General features: G+C 38.6%; 6 protein-coding genes across 6 annotated transcripts; 3 read left to right on the forward strand and 3 right to left on the reverse strand.

Moving 5' to 3' along the window:
• Positions 1-14: 14 nt before the first annotated feature.
• Gasu_50880 (elongation factor EF-2) lies at positions 15-3,145 on the reverse strand. Its single transcript, XM_005703822.1, has 3 exons — positions 3,091-3,145; positions 1,824-3,032; positions 15-1,774 (listed from the first exon to the last, which is right to left on the reverse strand). The coding sequence occupies exons 1-3, from the start codon at positions 3,091-3,093 to the stop codon at positions 461-463; spliced, it is 2,526 nt and encodes an 841-aa protein (XP_005703879.1). The 5' UTR covers positions 3,094-3,145; the 3' UTR covers positions 15-460.
• Positions 3,146-3,660: 515 nt separating this feature from the next.
• Gasu_50890 (60S ribosomal protein L37e) lies at positions 3,661-4,255 on the reverse strand. Its single transcript, XM_005703823.1, has 3 exons — positions 4,160-4,255; positions 3,975-4,110; positions 3,661-3,919 (listed from the first exon to the last, which is right to left on the reverse strand). Exons 1-3 carry the CDS (start codon positions 4,160-4,162, stop codon positions 3,768-3,770), a joined length of 291 nt encoding a protein of 96 aa, XP_005703880.1. The 5' UTR covers positions 4,163-4,255; the 3' UTR covers positions 3,661-3,767.
• An 85-nt stretch (positions 4,256-4,340) lies between these two features.
• Positions 4,341-6,465, reverse strand: Gasu_50900 (uncharacterized protein). The gene is made up of 4 exons (XM_005703824.1): positions 6,164-6,465; positions 5,234-6,111; positions 5,131-5,179; positions 4,341-5,087 (listed from the first exon to the last, which is right to left on the reverse strand). Exons 1-4 carry the CDS (start codon positions 6,432-6,434, stop codon positions 5,026-5,028), a joined length of 1,260 nt encoding a protein of 419 aa, XP_005703881.1. The 5' UTR covers positions 6,435-6,465; the 3' UTR covers positions 4,341-5,025.
• A 320-nt stretch (positions 6,466-6,785) lies between these two features.
• On the forward strand, positions 6,786-7,866 carry Gasu_50910 (uncharacterized protein). Its single transcript, XM_005703825.1, has one exon. It carries the CDS (start codon positions 6,848-6,850, stop codon positions 7,316-7,318), a length of 471 nt encoding a protein of 156 aa, XP_005703882.1. The 5' UTR covers positions 6,786-6,847; the 3' UTR covers positions 7,319-7,866.
• Positions 7,867-7,895: 29 nt separating this feature from the next.
• Gasu_50920 (uncharacterized protein) lies at positions 7,896-12,179 on the forward strand. Its single transcript, XM_005703826.1, has 7 exons — positions 7,896-7,993; positions 8,050-8,174; positions 8,241-8,596; positions 8,645-9,258; positions 9,309-9,744; positions 9,798-10,390; positions 10,443-12,179. The coding sequence occupies exons 1-7, from the start codon at positions 7,910-7,912 to the stop codon at positions 11,985-11,987; spliced, it is 3,753 nt and encodes a 1,250-aa protein (XP_005703883.1). The 5' UTR covers positions 7,896-7,909; the 3' UTR covers positions 11,988-12,179.
• Positions 12,180-12,225: 46 nt separating this feature from the next.
• Gasu_50930 (splicing factor U2AF 35 kDa subunit) lies at positions 12,226-13,768 on the forward strand. The gene has a single exon (XM_005703827.1). The coding sequence runs from the start codon at positions 12,278-12,280 to the stop codon at positions 13,133-13,135; it is 858 nt and encodes a 285-aa protein (XP_005703884.1). The 5' UTR covers positions 12,226-12,277; the 3' UTR covers positions 13,136-13,768.
• The last annotated feature ends 2 nt before the right edge of the window (positions 13,769-13,770 follow it).

Raw genomic sequence — 13,770 nt, forward strand, 5'->3', positions numbered from 1 at the left:
GTAGAAATAATGAGGTTATTAGGATTTTCTTTAATTTTCCTCGCGCTTGTAGGATATTGTGGCTAAACATTTGATAAACGACAAAAGTGAGGTTTTTTTGAAAGAGGCTTTTTAAGTATCTTGTCATTGGCGCCAAAACGAGAGCATTTTTTTTAAAAGCTCGATTATAGGAGAATAATATTGTTGTAGTAAATAATGACGATTGGCCATTGTTGAGAGTCATGTGACCATACGACAGCAAAATGCCAACTCTTAGGGATTGGTCAAACTTCCTAAAATTCTGGTGTAAATATGTAAAGCAACATTCGAAGGCCTTTATCATCAAGGTTTCTCTTTGAATTGTAACCAGAAAGTCAATCAAGAATATTTCCTCGTTTAATCTGGAACATACAAAGATGACAAAAAACCACACTCATTATACTACTAACTGCGATGATAAACCATTATACCGATGACAGATTTATAGTTTATCAAAGTAATTATCAATACCGGGAATTTCTTCCTTCAAGCCCTTTCGCTTTCGAATGCCTTTCACAATTTCAGATACTTTCTCTGCTGGATCCCGAGGGTCGCCATTAACCAGTTGCCAATGATCAAACACACACTGAGGAAACGCTTGTCCCGAAGTTGCAGAACGTAAATCAGCAGTAAACCCAAACGACTCGGAAACAGGAAGATATGCTTTGACATTGAACAACGGAGTTCCCGGTCTCTGAGCTTCCTCAAAGACATGCCCTCTCTTCCTATTCAAAACACCATAAATAGCACCAACTGCTTGTTCTGGGCATTGAATTTCGACCAGATAAACAGGTTCCAATAATCTTGGCTCTGCCATCAATTGGGCACCATAGTAACATCTCCTTGCAGTCGGAATGATTTGACCACCACCACGATGAATAGCATCGGAGTGAAGTGTGACATCCAAAAAGTTGAAGGAAATATTACGCATATTCTCTTCGCAAATGGCACCTTCCTTCGCTGCATGTTGAAATGCTGCTATACAAGAGTCTTTGATTTCATTTAAATATTGAACAGCCTTGGTTCGGTCCATCAACAAATTGGGACCCGTAGTTTCGGGTCCAAAAGCCCATATCTTACGTGCAGCGTCTTCATCCATACCAAATTCATCTCTCAACGTCTTTGCTCGTTGCTTGGGATCGTCTCTCGGACCTACTTTGCCTTCCTCAATGGCCTCTGCAAGTCCTTCTGGTAGTGGTTCTGCATATACATACAAACGATTGTGTTTGTTAGGGGATTTACTCAAACAAACTGCCGTTTCTTCTGGATTAGGTCGGCCTACTACAGTTTCTCTGAAAGAAACTACCGGTTGCGATACTCTGATTTCAGCTCCATTCATATATTCCTCTTGAAGATCCTTCAAACAAATCTCCAGATGCAATTCTCCAGCACCAGCAATAATATGCTCACCGGATTCTTCGATAATACATTCGACCAAAGGATCTGACTTGGAAAGTCTCTTGAGACCCTCTACCAGCTTCGGCAAGTCACTTGGATTCTTCGGTTCTACGGCAACACGTACAACAGGAGAAACGGAATATTTCATATTTTTCAAAGGAAAAGCTTCCTCTAAATCTGTTATCGTACCAGATTTGACCAAATATTGATCAAGTCCAACCAAACCAACTGTATTTCCACAAGGCACTGATTCGACAGCTTCAGTCTTTCTGCCCATCATCAATAGAGTTCTCTGAATGCTCTTTGAGAACAAATCTTTCTTAGTTCCTGGTTCATAGTTTGGACCAAGTATGCGGACCTAATACAGTGAGCACGCAATATACTCTTCATCGATGTATTGAACTCACCTTCATTCCTGTCTTCACAGTTCCTGAAAACACTCGTCCAAAAGCAACAAACCTTCCCTTGTCTGTGGCAGGAACCATCTTTGAAATATAGACCATCAAAGGACCATTAGGATCACAATTACGAATGGCTGTTGCTGCCGCATCATCCATAGGACCTTCATAAAGATTCTCAACTCTGTATTTCTGAGCTACTGCAGGAGAAGGCAAATGCATAACCATCATTTCTAAAAGTGCACCATCGGCTGGAAGCCACTTTTGCAAAACTCTTTTCATCAATTGCTTCTGACGTAACTGCTTATCTTCTGAAGTCAATTTGATACCCAATCCTTGAAGGAGCTTGTCAAGCTCCTCCACCTTATCTGACATTGCAAGATCGATTATCTTCTTGATTGGTTTGATAACAAACTCGTTGAATCCTCTTTCGGCTCCAGCCTGTTCTCTTTTCATCCATTTCTTTCCAGCCTTGTCATAATAATTATTTCCCCATAACCTTTCTGTCATCTTTTGCACATCTATGCCTAATTTTTTGGCATACATGCGAGCCATTCGAGGAAGCGTGAAAGCCCAACCATGAAGACCTGCAGAGAAAGCGACAGTTCCAGCTTCAGGAGAAACCTGCACGTCACCAAGTTTTTCATCTTGATAAGTGCTTATGATAACATTGGCATTCTCAATGACCCTCAAGAAGTTTTGATACATATCTTCTGAGTCCAACTGCAATTCAAGGAAGGCACGATCCAGTTTGTTGATTGCAAGTACAGGTTTAATGCGTTCGGTAAGAGCCTGACGAAGCACTGTTTCTGTTTGAACGCAGACTCCCTCAACACAGTCAACTACCACCAAAGCACCGTCGGTTACTCTAAGTGCTGCAGTGACTTCAGAAGAAAAGTCCACGTGCCCAGGAGAGTCAATCAAATTGATTAAGAAGTCTCTTCCTTCCGAGTCTTTGGGAAGGTCCACATCTGCAGGTATATGGAAGTACAAAGAAATACCAGTTGACTTGATAGTGATACATCGTTCTTGTTCATCTGGGCGAGTATCTGTCAAACGGGTGTCACCTGCTGCTTCTGTTGCGATAATACCTGCAGCTGCCACAAGAGAGTCCGTCAGGGTGGATTTGCCGTGGTCCACGTGTGCAATAACTGACATATTGCGGATATTGTGTTTCTTTGTCATCTGATGCCATAGCTCGTCAATAGTAAAGTTGACCTAAAACACCAACACAGTTTAACAAAACACGATACATACTGTATCTGTAACTTCGTACCATTTTCTGTGAAACAATTCAAGCCGCGTGAGAAGTAAGACGGCGGTGAAACGACCAATTTAAGATGACATTGCCACGATGATGCTGCCAATAGCTAAAAAAGGATCCGAGTGCAATACTTTGCAATGGATGACAAACTACTTTGAGTATTTTGTTGAATACAATATAATCATCGATAACAATAACTATGGAAGGATATATCGGTCTTGAGTTCTTCTAGAGTTGGGTCAATAGAATGATCCTATCAACCAACTTCGTCTATTATTTGGGAAGCATCTTTTGTGGGAAAGCTTAATATATTATTGACTTGATATAATATTCCGCTATGAATGCTTATTAATTACTTTCGACCGTTAAGGTTCTCCCCATGGCAAAAAATAGTTTACCAATTTTGGTACCTGTGCTCTTTGTATTCTAAAAGTCTTGATTAATACCACTCTACACAATTATACGTGACCAACAGTCCTCAAGTAAACTAGCAATATAGCAAAATATAGCTGATGTGAATAAATACAAATATTCTTGCGTCATAAACCAACGGTTTAAAGCTCAACAAGGATGGTTGACAATAAAATCAGTAAATATGTGAAAACTTTTGCAACTTTATCTTCAACTGTCTTCATTAGAGAACAAAAAGGTCGAGTCTAGCTTTGACAAAGTTTCAGAATGGTCTCCAATTATATTCCAGAAGTTGCAGAGGCAGGATGTTTAGAAGAAGCTTTCACACCCTCTCTAAAACCATTTTTGAATCGTCGCGGTAAATGTCTCAAGTACCTCATTCTGCCAGTACCCGTAGTTCGCCTTCTTATCGACTTTTCGGACCAGTTGACTTGTTTCATTTTAGAACTCAAACAACCAATTATAGTTTCAAGTATAACACTTACACCTTCTCTTTTTCGCGGATGGATAGCCACAAGATGCACAGCGCTTCTTTTGTAGATGATACGCTCTTCGCCCACAGCGTATACATAGAACGTGGGTTTTGTTATTCCGTTTGCCGAAACTTGAAGTTCCTTTTGTCTAAACACCAAGATTAGTATTTGACGTGAAAACATGAGGAATACTCAACCATTTTCTAAACTGGAATAAAAATGACAGTCTTCTCTTGAATGGCAATGTGGCGACGCCGCCCAACCCCAAAAATACTCAATCGCCTTTAGAATCAAATAAAGGAAGATGAAACAATGTGCCAGGTTTTGGTTTCCTACAAATTTTCGCACAGTTATCGTCACATCTAAAATGAAAGCGTCAGAGCAATAAAGGAAACCATAAATTCAGCTTCGACAAAGATGTTCAAAAGATTTGTCTCCGTAGACAGAGTTTATTTGTGTTGTTCTTTGCAAAATGGAATTTCTTCCTTCTCTTGACAATAGTGTATTATATGAACCAATAGCAATTCTGAATTTGACATAAAACAAGGTGAGAGAGAGAGTATCGAGAAGAAGAAGACTAAAACATATACGTTGCTATCTTGCGACAAAGTTGAAGAGTCTTTGGTATCTACTGTCAATTTCGTTGTGTTGGAAACGCGTATCAAGTTTTCAGTGAAATACTGAAAACTTGTTTGATAAGTCTCCTGTTTGCTCTTGCACTTTCCACTTAACCTATTCTAAAGAATATTTAGATAAGTTGCAAACGGAAGTGCAGATAATTTCAATCTATTCCTATTCAAGAATAATAAGAAGCATCTCAATAATGAATCTCAGGAACTGAGTCTCCACTCCTTTGATAGCAAGGCATTTTATTCAAGCATACAAGGAGTCGGATTCTTCCCTATTTGGGAGTGGAGACTTTTCAAAAGATGCACTCTTCTAGAGTCCACTCCAATTGGTCATGAATGGATGATATCGGTAATATCCAGGCCTTATCCATTCATGACCTTGCCTATTATATTGCATCGTTAACATCTGAATGAGATGGCTACTTTCTATTGTGCTATTCTTTGTAATCAAAACAACGTCTGGATGTGCCCAATTTCTTATCTGCTGCAAAACATACTATCTTTCGTCCGTTTTCATCTCCTTCTATGAGAATGGCTACTTTTAGAAATCTTGCTAGGTGGAGGCGGCGGAACAGCATGATACGATTCCTTTTCACGAGTAATTAATGCGCTATAAATATGAATAGAGAATTCTTTTCTTACCAAATCACTTGACGTCTCATGCATGGAAACGTTTCTCGGCAGAGAACTCAAAGGGTCTCCTACAAAATCCTTTGACCACTCATTGGTTTCATGAAAAGTTGGTGGTGGAGGAGGAGGAGGAGGTGGCGGAAACTGAGTATCTTCAACAAGTGGTGGTGGTGGTGGTGGTGGAGGTGGCGGTAACGAATCCTCCAAATGAGTAGTTCCATTGACAGCAGTCGTCCCTAAAAAGGAATGATTGGCAGAATAGGGTGCACCAAAAGGTGCCAAAGAAGAGAAATTTCCAATATTGTTTTCTACTCCCAAAAGATAAGGATCTGCAATAAGAGCCTGATTCTGGTACGCTTGTATTGCAGCCACATGCGAGGCACAGGCCTTTTCATATTCTAGACGAATGGCGTCCAACAAGTCTTCTACCAATGCCTTTGCTTCTTGCATCGAACGTTCATCCGTTGCCTGTATATGAAAGTATAGAGGCTCTTCAGTAGTAGCATTATTGGCTGCTGCACTGTTTCGATCTGCTCCTTTGCCTCTTAGATATACTCTGCAGTTAGTCTCCTGCTCTATGTATTTGATATAAGAAAGGTCAGGACCCTTTAAACGTTCTATTAATCGGAAAGGTCTTCCAGCAGTCTCAAAGTCCATATTTGTAACTATCTTTTCATATAGACGATCCCTTTTATGACCTTCCGACCCTAACCCAGGATGAGAACTTCTTAAAACAGGAGTCACACCACTTGCGGCTTCTTCAAGAGCTTCTTTAGCACTCTGAACTGCACCTGCATCACTTCCAGTAATGAGAAGAAACAAAGGTTTCTCACTATCAGGGCCACGAAAATCGGCTAGGTCCGGTTTTTCATCGGGAGCATAATAACGACCTAAAGAAAACTTTGGCAAAAAAACTCAAAACAAAGAGAGCTCTTGTTTTACCTCTAGGAACAATGGCTACCCCAAACTGCGACTCATAACTTCTCAAAGTTCCACTGTGCAATATATAGCGGCGCTGAGAACTATCATTGATATCTACAACTGCTTCGTGACTGACTCCAGTAGTCTCTTGACCCTCCTTGGTTAGTCCTCTAGCAAGCAAAGACTCATTCAAACGTCTTGCCGCTTCTGCCGCCTTTCTCTTTGCTTCATCTTCCTCGCTTTCTATTTTATCGTCCCACTTACTCTTTTTACTTGAGTCAACGTTATCCATAGTGGGAATAAAACTATCGTTCTTTCCAATCCAAAATTATTTCTAATGGAATAGAGGATTGGAGCTCTTAGCATCCTATTACTGTGAATATCTTTTTGTTACGAGTTACTTTCAGAAGACAGAGTTGTAGTAACACTTATTCACTTGAAACGATATCCCAGTCATAAAAAACAGTGAAACAAATGATGTCAACAATGTAATTTCATAGTTAACTAGAAGGCTGTGTATTCATTACCAGTGTTTTCACTATTGCATAACTTTAATAGCTATATTGTGTATATATTCGCCATAAACATAAATGGCAAGTTTCCATTCTTCATGAAGTTTGAACGTTCCAAAGCATGGCAATTATCTAATTCCAATGAGCATTGTCATTGTCGTTTCTGTTCATTGGCCGTTACAATTTTTTGAATATGCGTCTGTCTCCTGCAAAGCGAATGGACATAACTCCTTCTAAGCTTGGAACGCCCTCAAGAGTACGAGCTTTTGATAGTGATACTAATAAGAATGCACCATTTTCGCCAATATCACAGTTACATACTCCAAGAAGAATTCTTGGTGGGAAGCCTTCAGAAGCAAAGATGGAGAACGATGAGCATAATTCACAAGGTTCGAAAATAACGCTTAGTGCTGTGAAAGCTTCTCCAAGACAAAAGAAAGAACTTGGCAGTGATACAATATTAAGTCCCGTTCGCTATTCAACCAGAATAAAGCAGAAAAGAGAAGGAAACGTTTCAACTCCAGATAGCAACAGAGTAAAGCAATATCTCCAACAAAGTGGCTACACATATGCTCCCAACAAGTACGTGAAAGAAGGATTTCATTTGGAGAGCAATGAATTCCTTAAGAATAAGGAAGAGAATGCTGAAACATCGAATCCTTGATGAAAATATTGGAAAGTCAAAACATTTGTTGGCATCGTATAGCAACGAGTTGAAGCAATTCTTTGAAACTTTGCAAATATTAATAAACTAGTGAATATATGGAAACAATACAGCTCTGGAGATTCTTCCTCGAGAAGTTGGAGTTGTGTTGAAACGGATTCAACGTTAGTTCATACGAGAAATATTTCTCAAATTCACAAAACAAATCAATAAGGAGTCTTTACAAGGGCACAAACGCAGTCCATTCCTACTTCCTTTCACTGAAAGCAAGGATATAACCACCATTTTTTAGTTTCGCACAGTCACTATTCTAGAGAATTCAAGCACTCCTGGAAGAAACTTCAAAAGTACCGTTTCAAATTCCAATCAAAGCCATCCGCTATCCGCACGACAATTAGACACGACTTGGTTGATGGCACCAAAGCCCTCAACACACGTATATTTTCCTTTCGATGTGATGAGGATTTCCATTCTATTTGTTACTTGATGAAGGAAAAAATACTACTCTGTGACTTTTGTACGAAAGAAATAAATAATACGATATGGAATCTACTCCAAGACAACGAAGATGAGAAAGATATCGACGCATATATGCATTTGTTGGAGGAATATAATAGTATTGACGATAGTGAACTGTGTAAGGCTTTGAGTAACCTAAATGAGCTTTTACAAAGAGTAAGCTCTATTCTTTGAGAACGTAAAACAACAACAACTTATGTATTTGATTGTAGGATACTTCTATTATTATCTTCGACAGTTTATCTCAGTATCTCCAGAAAATCATCTGCAAACGGGAACTTCCTTACTGTATCGTAGTGAATGCTTTCAAGTTGTTTTTGAAGGAGATTGACATTCGGTTGGTATACTATAAGGTTATTTCACAAGAGCTATTTCTTATGTTTATTCTCTGTTTTTGTGTTAGTTCTCATACAAGCATTTCAACCCATTTCAGTGAAAGAGAGGAAATTTTCAAAGATTACTGGGAGTATGTTAAAGAAAAAATTGCAAACTTATTGCAAAAAAATGGAAACTTACTAAAAACTTCACAACTGGAGGAGTTGATAGACTTGACGATGGAAGCTATAAATTGTAATGTAGACAAGGATGGTTATGAGACGCTCCTCAACTGTTTCATGATATCATCAATGCCCATTAAAAAGCTCTTACTGGAAAAGATTCAACTGATGAACTTAGACAAGGACATTCTTCAAAGCAACTTTGTTCTGCCATTGTTTGAGAAGATATTCGTAGTCATTCAAGAGTTGATTCATGAACAAGGTGAGTGTTGTTTATCATTGTTAACTATTTTTTACAAAAGATATAAAGGTTTTGAAGAACTCTTCCTATTCAATCTTTCCTCTGATGGCGGTACAATTTCCAACGATGCTACGTTACATACTTGTTTTAGTTTCATGATAGACATGTTATTAAAGACCCGAGATCCTCAATATTTGGTAGAAGGAAAGTTAGCTTTTATCGTGAATGGATTGATAAAGTATCTGAGAGAGAGTTATAGTGGATCAAATGAACTTCTGATGAATACATTCGCTGAATGGATGGCTCATTTGATTGACACTATATTTGAAAGGTTGAAATTAGAGAATTGGATCATCACAAATAACTCGGAAGATGTGCAAGAGATGATAATCAGGGTGGCTCTATCACCTCTTCCTTTGACAGCTACCGAATTGAACATTCGAGCATTCCATTCATGGCTGCTTCTTCTCTTTGAACCGAACAAGATTTCACAAAGGTTGCTTTCTTTACAAATTACTGATATGTCAACTGGAGTTTCTCTTAATATTTTTGTAGCTGCATTTGATATTGCTTGTAACGACATTGATCAAAGAGTAAGAACTGCTGCTTTCAAAGTAGTAATTCAAGCATTGCTCTTGAACTACTTTGAAGGGCCTCTTGAAATGGATAATATTACAAAACCAGTAAGTGTTACGATGAAAGAAGACCATTCAAAAACTAAGCTATGAAATAGTCTGTAGAGTCGAGAACTTGTAGGAATGATTTGATGGACGATATCATATCTACAACTGTTGGATGGCCAACTTCAGCAGATGAACAAGCAGCCATATATTCTTGTCTTGCTTTAGGAGTTGCTCTTATCTACAGAAAGGATTTTCGAGAAGTTATCACTCATTACTTTTGTCAGCCTAGAAAGGAAGCATTTTTTGATCGTCTCTTGGACTTTTTGAAGAACATGTTGGTAGAAGAAGTACCAGAAAGTATCACACAACATTTGTTATATCTCGTTTCTGTTTGTTTAACATTTTCCGATGCAAGCAGGCAAATACTAACCAATAGAATTGATTTCCTTAATGCAATTCTTTCTTTGGCCATATCGCAAAGCAGTTCTCTGACAAGAGGACTATCCTATGTTGTCATCAGTTTCTTCTTGGGAAGTGGATGCCATGGTTTGTATCTTCATAACAACTATACAGAAATTTCATTCTCAAAATTCTGCTAGATTCGACTCTATCCGAATATGAAACAAAACTACGGAGTTGTAAACTTCAGTTCAGACAAGATCTTATGTTCTGTCTGGATAATAGAAAGGTCTCTTCTTCTCCAATAGCGAGATTTGAAGGTTTATTACGAGGCTCTCCTCTTTCAGATTGTTTAGATGTGATAAAGGAACATTGGTCACATCTATTTCGGAATGCTCTTATTACATTGGAGACAGTTCCTTTTCAATTTTCAAAGTTTTCAGAGATTGTATCTGCCTCCGAATGTAGTTTTGGAAATTCCTCTTTGACTAGAACCATTTCAAGTAATCCACAAGACTTGTATTTTACTGATATGAAATTATCGGAGCCTTTATTACCGCCTTTTTCTATTGAAGATGAGATTTCTATCGTGAAAAAGAATTCAAGTGTAATGGAATCTTCAAATGCAGATTATTCTTTCCATATCACAAGTAGCATTGATAAGGACTATCCCGAAGAACAGCAAGAACTTTCTACATCAGAGGAAGCAAACTTTTCAGCTCATCATGACTCTGCCATTGCAATAGTAGTAGAAGATAATCCAACTGAAAGTCGAGAAGCAGATATCAAAGCAGTAGGTATATGCAGCAATTTATATATTCCTTATTGAGTTTCGTTACATATAGGGCTTGTACGAAAAACAAAGTAACCTTTCATCGTGCTTACAAAATGAAACTGCAAATATGGAGTGGATCGACAAACTGGATAGAATATATGCAAGACTAGAATCTATAGCCAATTTCATAGAAGGCACATCCATTGAAACGAAAGAGAAAGCAAAGATATGTAATCTTGGAAATCAGAGGAAAACAAATCGACTGAGCCAATGGCAACAGGAATCATTTGAGATATTTAGTGTTCAAGACGGAGACATAAACCGATGTAAAGCAGCATGGATCGATCCAAATGAAGATATTCGGAAGATAATCGTAGAAATCGAAGACCACTTTAGTAGTTGGCAAGATGAAATGGAAGAGTGGCATCAATCATCCATAAAAAAGTTACAAAGCCACTTCCAGCAGATTTTCGATCTGGAGAATAGTATTGTAAAGGTAAAAGAATGTCTGGCAGTGTCTCATTTTCACGAAGATGAATTGCTTCCACAATATGACAAAGAAGAAGCTCAGTTACTCCATGACATTTACAAGAGCCCTACTACTTTTTTTAGTGATTTCGATCCTGTAGGGGAGAAGAAAAAGCTTCAAGACCAGCAGCAGTTGGCACATTCTCTAGTTGTCCGTTTGAAGACTTCGGTTTATGGTGAGTTCAATAGATGGTGCAATTATTTGAGAGATGAAGTATTCAGCCGCTTGTCCGAAAATAGTGACATACTCAGCCATTTGCAGATGCAAATTTACACTATTAAGCATACTTGCGTTGAAAGCAATCAACTTGGTACTTTGTTGACTTTACTGTTTCGCAGGAAGAATAGAAGAGGAGATTTGAACTCAACAACAGAGTGGGAAGACGTGGACTTTTTAAAAGGAGATGAACTAAGCTTTCTGATGGACAAACTATCTGGTCAAAGACCTCTCGTTGCCTTGATATCTCTTTGTATATTTCTGAGGGATTATTTAGACTTGACCAGGCGAGATTTGAGCGAATCCAACTCTTACTTAGAGAGACTACAAGGCGGGAACAAGTCTAACAAAAGCAAAGACTACAAGGATTTAGCTGAGGATCGCATAAAAGACTTAGTGCTGCAGAAGGAAAAACTGTATTCCCTTTTAGATGACTTGAGTAAAAGATGGCAAGAAAGTCTTGGACGTGAATTTCCTGTGGATGACTTTCATTTGGCAGCTAACAATGATTCTATACCAATGAACAATAAGGGTTCTATAATAGCTACCCATTCGCTAAGTGATGAAGATAACTCACAGCTTGAAGAAAAGAAAAGCATTTATTCCTCAAGGAAACATGAAAAATTGCTGCTACATGCTCTGAAAGTCAACAATACTAGGATTGAGAAGATTGCAAAAATATCGATGCAAAATGGAGGTTCCAGACATTCTGTTGGAGCAAATCCATCTGTTGCGTTGAGTGACTATAAGAGACTACAAAATGAACACAAGATTTTGTTGGCTGTTCTAGCTGAGTTACATAGAGAATATTGTAAGCTTGCCAATCAATCCATACAGACTGACCATATGAGGTATAAGATTAACGGATAATGAATAATAAGAGATATTGAATGCACATACAGAACTTGAAACAATAAACTCCATCATCATTGTGGAAATCAACCATTTGCTCTCAAAACGTAGGTTTTTAACAGTTATAGCCAATTGTCTGACAAGCCATATCCTTTTCAGTTAAGAGTTACTTGACATTTTATATTTGTGAATAAAGTGTATGGAAAATATCAAACTTTTTGTGTTTGAAAACAGGATGGCCTAAAATTCGAAATGGATAATCAATCCATAATAGCGTTGTGTGTTAACGATTTGATTGTGAATCAAATATGGCAGAACATCTTGCTTCGATATTTGGTACCGAAAAGGATAGAGTCAACTGTCCTTTTTATTTCAAGATTGGTGCTTGTCGGCACGGAGAACGCTGTTCTAGACTCCACAATAAGCCTGTTTTTTCTCAAACTATTTTATTGAAGAACATGTATTTAAGCGTCGATCAGATTGCCGCAGCAGCCATCGCAGTGGGAGCAAAGCCACCTGAAATGTCAGAAGAAGACATCAAATACCACTTTGACGACTTTTATGAAGATGTGTACGACGAGCTTTCAAAGTATGGAGAAATAGAAGAAATGCATGTGTGTGAGAACATGTCCGAGCACCTTACAGGGAACGTTTATATCAAGTTTAAGGATGAAGATGCAGCCCAGAGAGCTTTGCAGGCAGTAAATGGAAGATATTATGCGGGTCGTATGGTACATGCAGAGTTTTCACCTGTAACTGACTTTCGAGAGGCTCGATGTCGTCCTTATGAGCGGCAACTTTGTGACCGTGGTGACTATTGCAATTTTATGCATATTAAAAGAATAAGTGATGACCTCTTCAACGGTTTATTTCGGAGAAGGAGACGACAACGTGAACTGCCCGCAAGAGAACCTTCACCAGAGGAACTAGCCCAAGAAAGTCTCCAGAGAAGAAGAAGAAGAGACTCTTCAGAAGAAAGTAGAGAACAAAGAAGAAGAAAACGCCGAGAAAGTCGTTCACCAGAACGTCATCATCGGAGGAGGAGATCGAGCTCCAGTCCTAGAAGAAGATCGAGTAGGGAAAGACGTTCAAGGCATTCTTCTAGTCATCATAGGCGTCATAGTAGAGAACGCAATAGTAGAAAGGAACACGATTCAGAACACTAATCATAATCTTATTTTGTATGCAGAGTTATTTAGAATATTATTCTTGTTTGTATGTGGTTTGCCACTGCTCATATAGTCCCGCTATATATCCTTCATTTTGACGTCGATGTCTCAAAGAGTCTTTTGAGATATATAGCATTTGTTTTTCGCAAAAATGCCTTATACAGTTTCTAATACTATGATAAATCTTGATTCCGTTTGCTTCATCTTGTTCCAACCAGTAAAGCGCAGCTGCAACAGCTTCAGCAGTACAATAAGCATTGGCAATACTTGTCGGAGGTTTTCTTAATAAAAATAACGGTATGCTTGGAATAGCAGACTGAGTATTTGTCTGACTAACAGTAACGTTCCTTCTCTCACGAAAGTAATCATTCTTTTGATATAAACTCTTTGCACTGCTCCAAGTGGCATCAATAACAAACAAACGATGCTGCCCGCGAGAAACACTTCTAACAGGAATCGCTGAATCACTTGGAAACAGAACCAGGTCTTCCTCACGCAGTTCATTCCACTCAGGAGGCAACTTGCGAGATTTTACAACTTCAACATTTCGTAAACAACTTTGAAGAATGGGAGTCGTGCGGAATGCAGCATAAGCCTCGGCTGGGTGCTAATAAAAGAAAGACTTTCAGTAA

This window comes from Galdieria sulphuraria (assembly GCF_000341285.1).
Source record: "Galdieria sulphuraria unplaced genomic scaffold scaf_49, whole genome shotgun sequence".
Taxonomy (NCBI): Eukaryota; Rhodophyta; class Bangiophyceae; order Galdieriales; family Galdieriaceae; genus Galdieria; species Galdieria sulphuraria.

Coding starts and splice junctions, on each gene's coding strand:
- Gasu_50880 (XM_005703822.1), bottom strand. Junction 1,775..1,823: donor CTGTGAAGACAGGAATGAAG/GTGAGTTCAATA, acceptor TCACTGTATTAG/GTCCGCATACTTGGTCCAAA.
- Gasu_50890 (XM_005703823.1), bottom strand. Junction 3,920..3,974: donor ATCCGCGAAAAAGAGAAGGT/GTAAGTGTTATA, acceptor AAATGAAACAAG/TCAACTGGTCCGAAAAGTCG.
- Gasu_50900 (XM_005703824.1), bottom strand. CDS start 6,434: ATGGATAACGTTGACTCAAGTAAAAAGAGTAAGTGGGACGATAAAATA. Junction 5,180..5,233: donor ATGAGACGTCAAGTGATTTG/GTAAGAAAAGAA, acceptor ACTCGTGAAAAG/GAATCGTATCATGCTGTTCC. Junction 5,088..5,130: donor ACCTAGCAAGATTTCTAAAA/GTAGCCATTCTC, acceptor GACGAAAGATAG/TATGTTTTGCAGCAGATAAG.
- Gasu_50910 (XM_005703825.1), top strand. CDS start 6,848: ATGCGTCTGTCTCCTGCAAAGCGAATGGACATAACTCCTTCTAAGCTT.
- Gasu_50920 (XM_005703826.1), top strand. CDS start 7,910: ATGCATTTGTTGGAGGAATATAATAGTATTGACGATAGTGAACTGTGT. Junction 7,994..8,049: donor TAAATGAGCTTTTACAAAGA/GTAAGCTCTATT, acceptor ATTTGATTGTAG/GATACTTCTATTATTATCTT. Junction 8,175..8,240: donor TTGAAGGAGATTGACATTCG/GTTGGTATACTA, acceptor TTTTTGTGTTAG/TTCTCATACAAGCATTTCAA.
- Gasu_50930 (XM_005703827.1), top strand. CDS start 12,278: ATGGCAGAACATCTTGCTTCGATATTTGGTACCGAAAAGGATAGAGTC.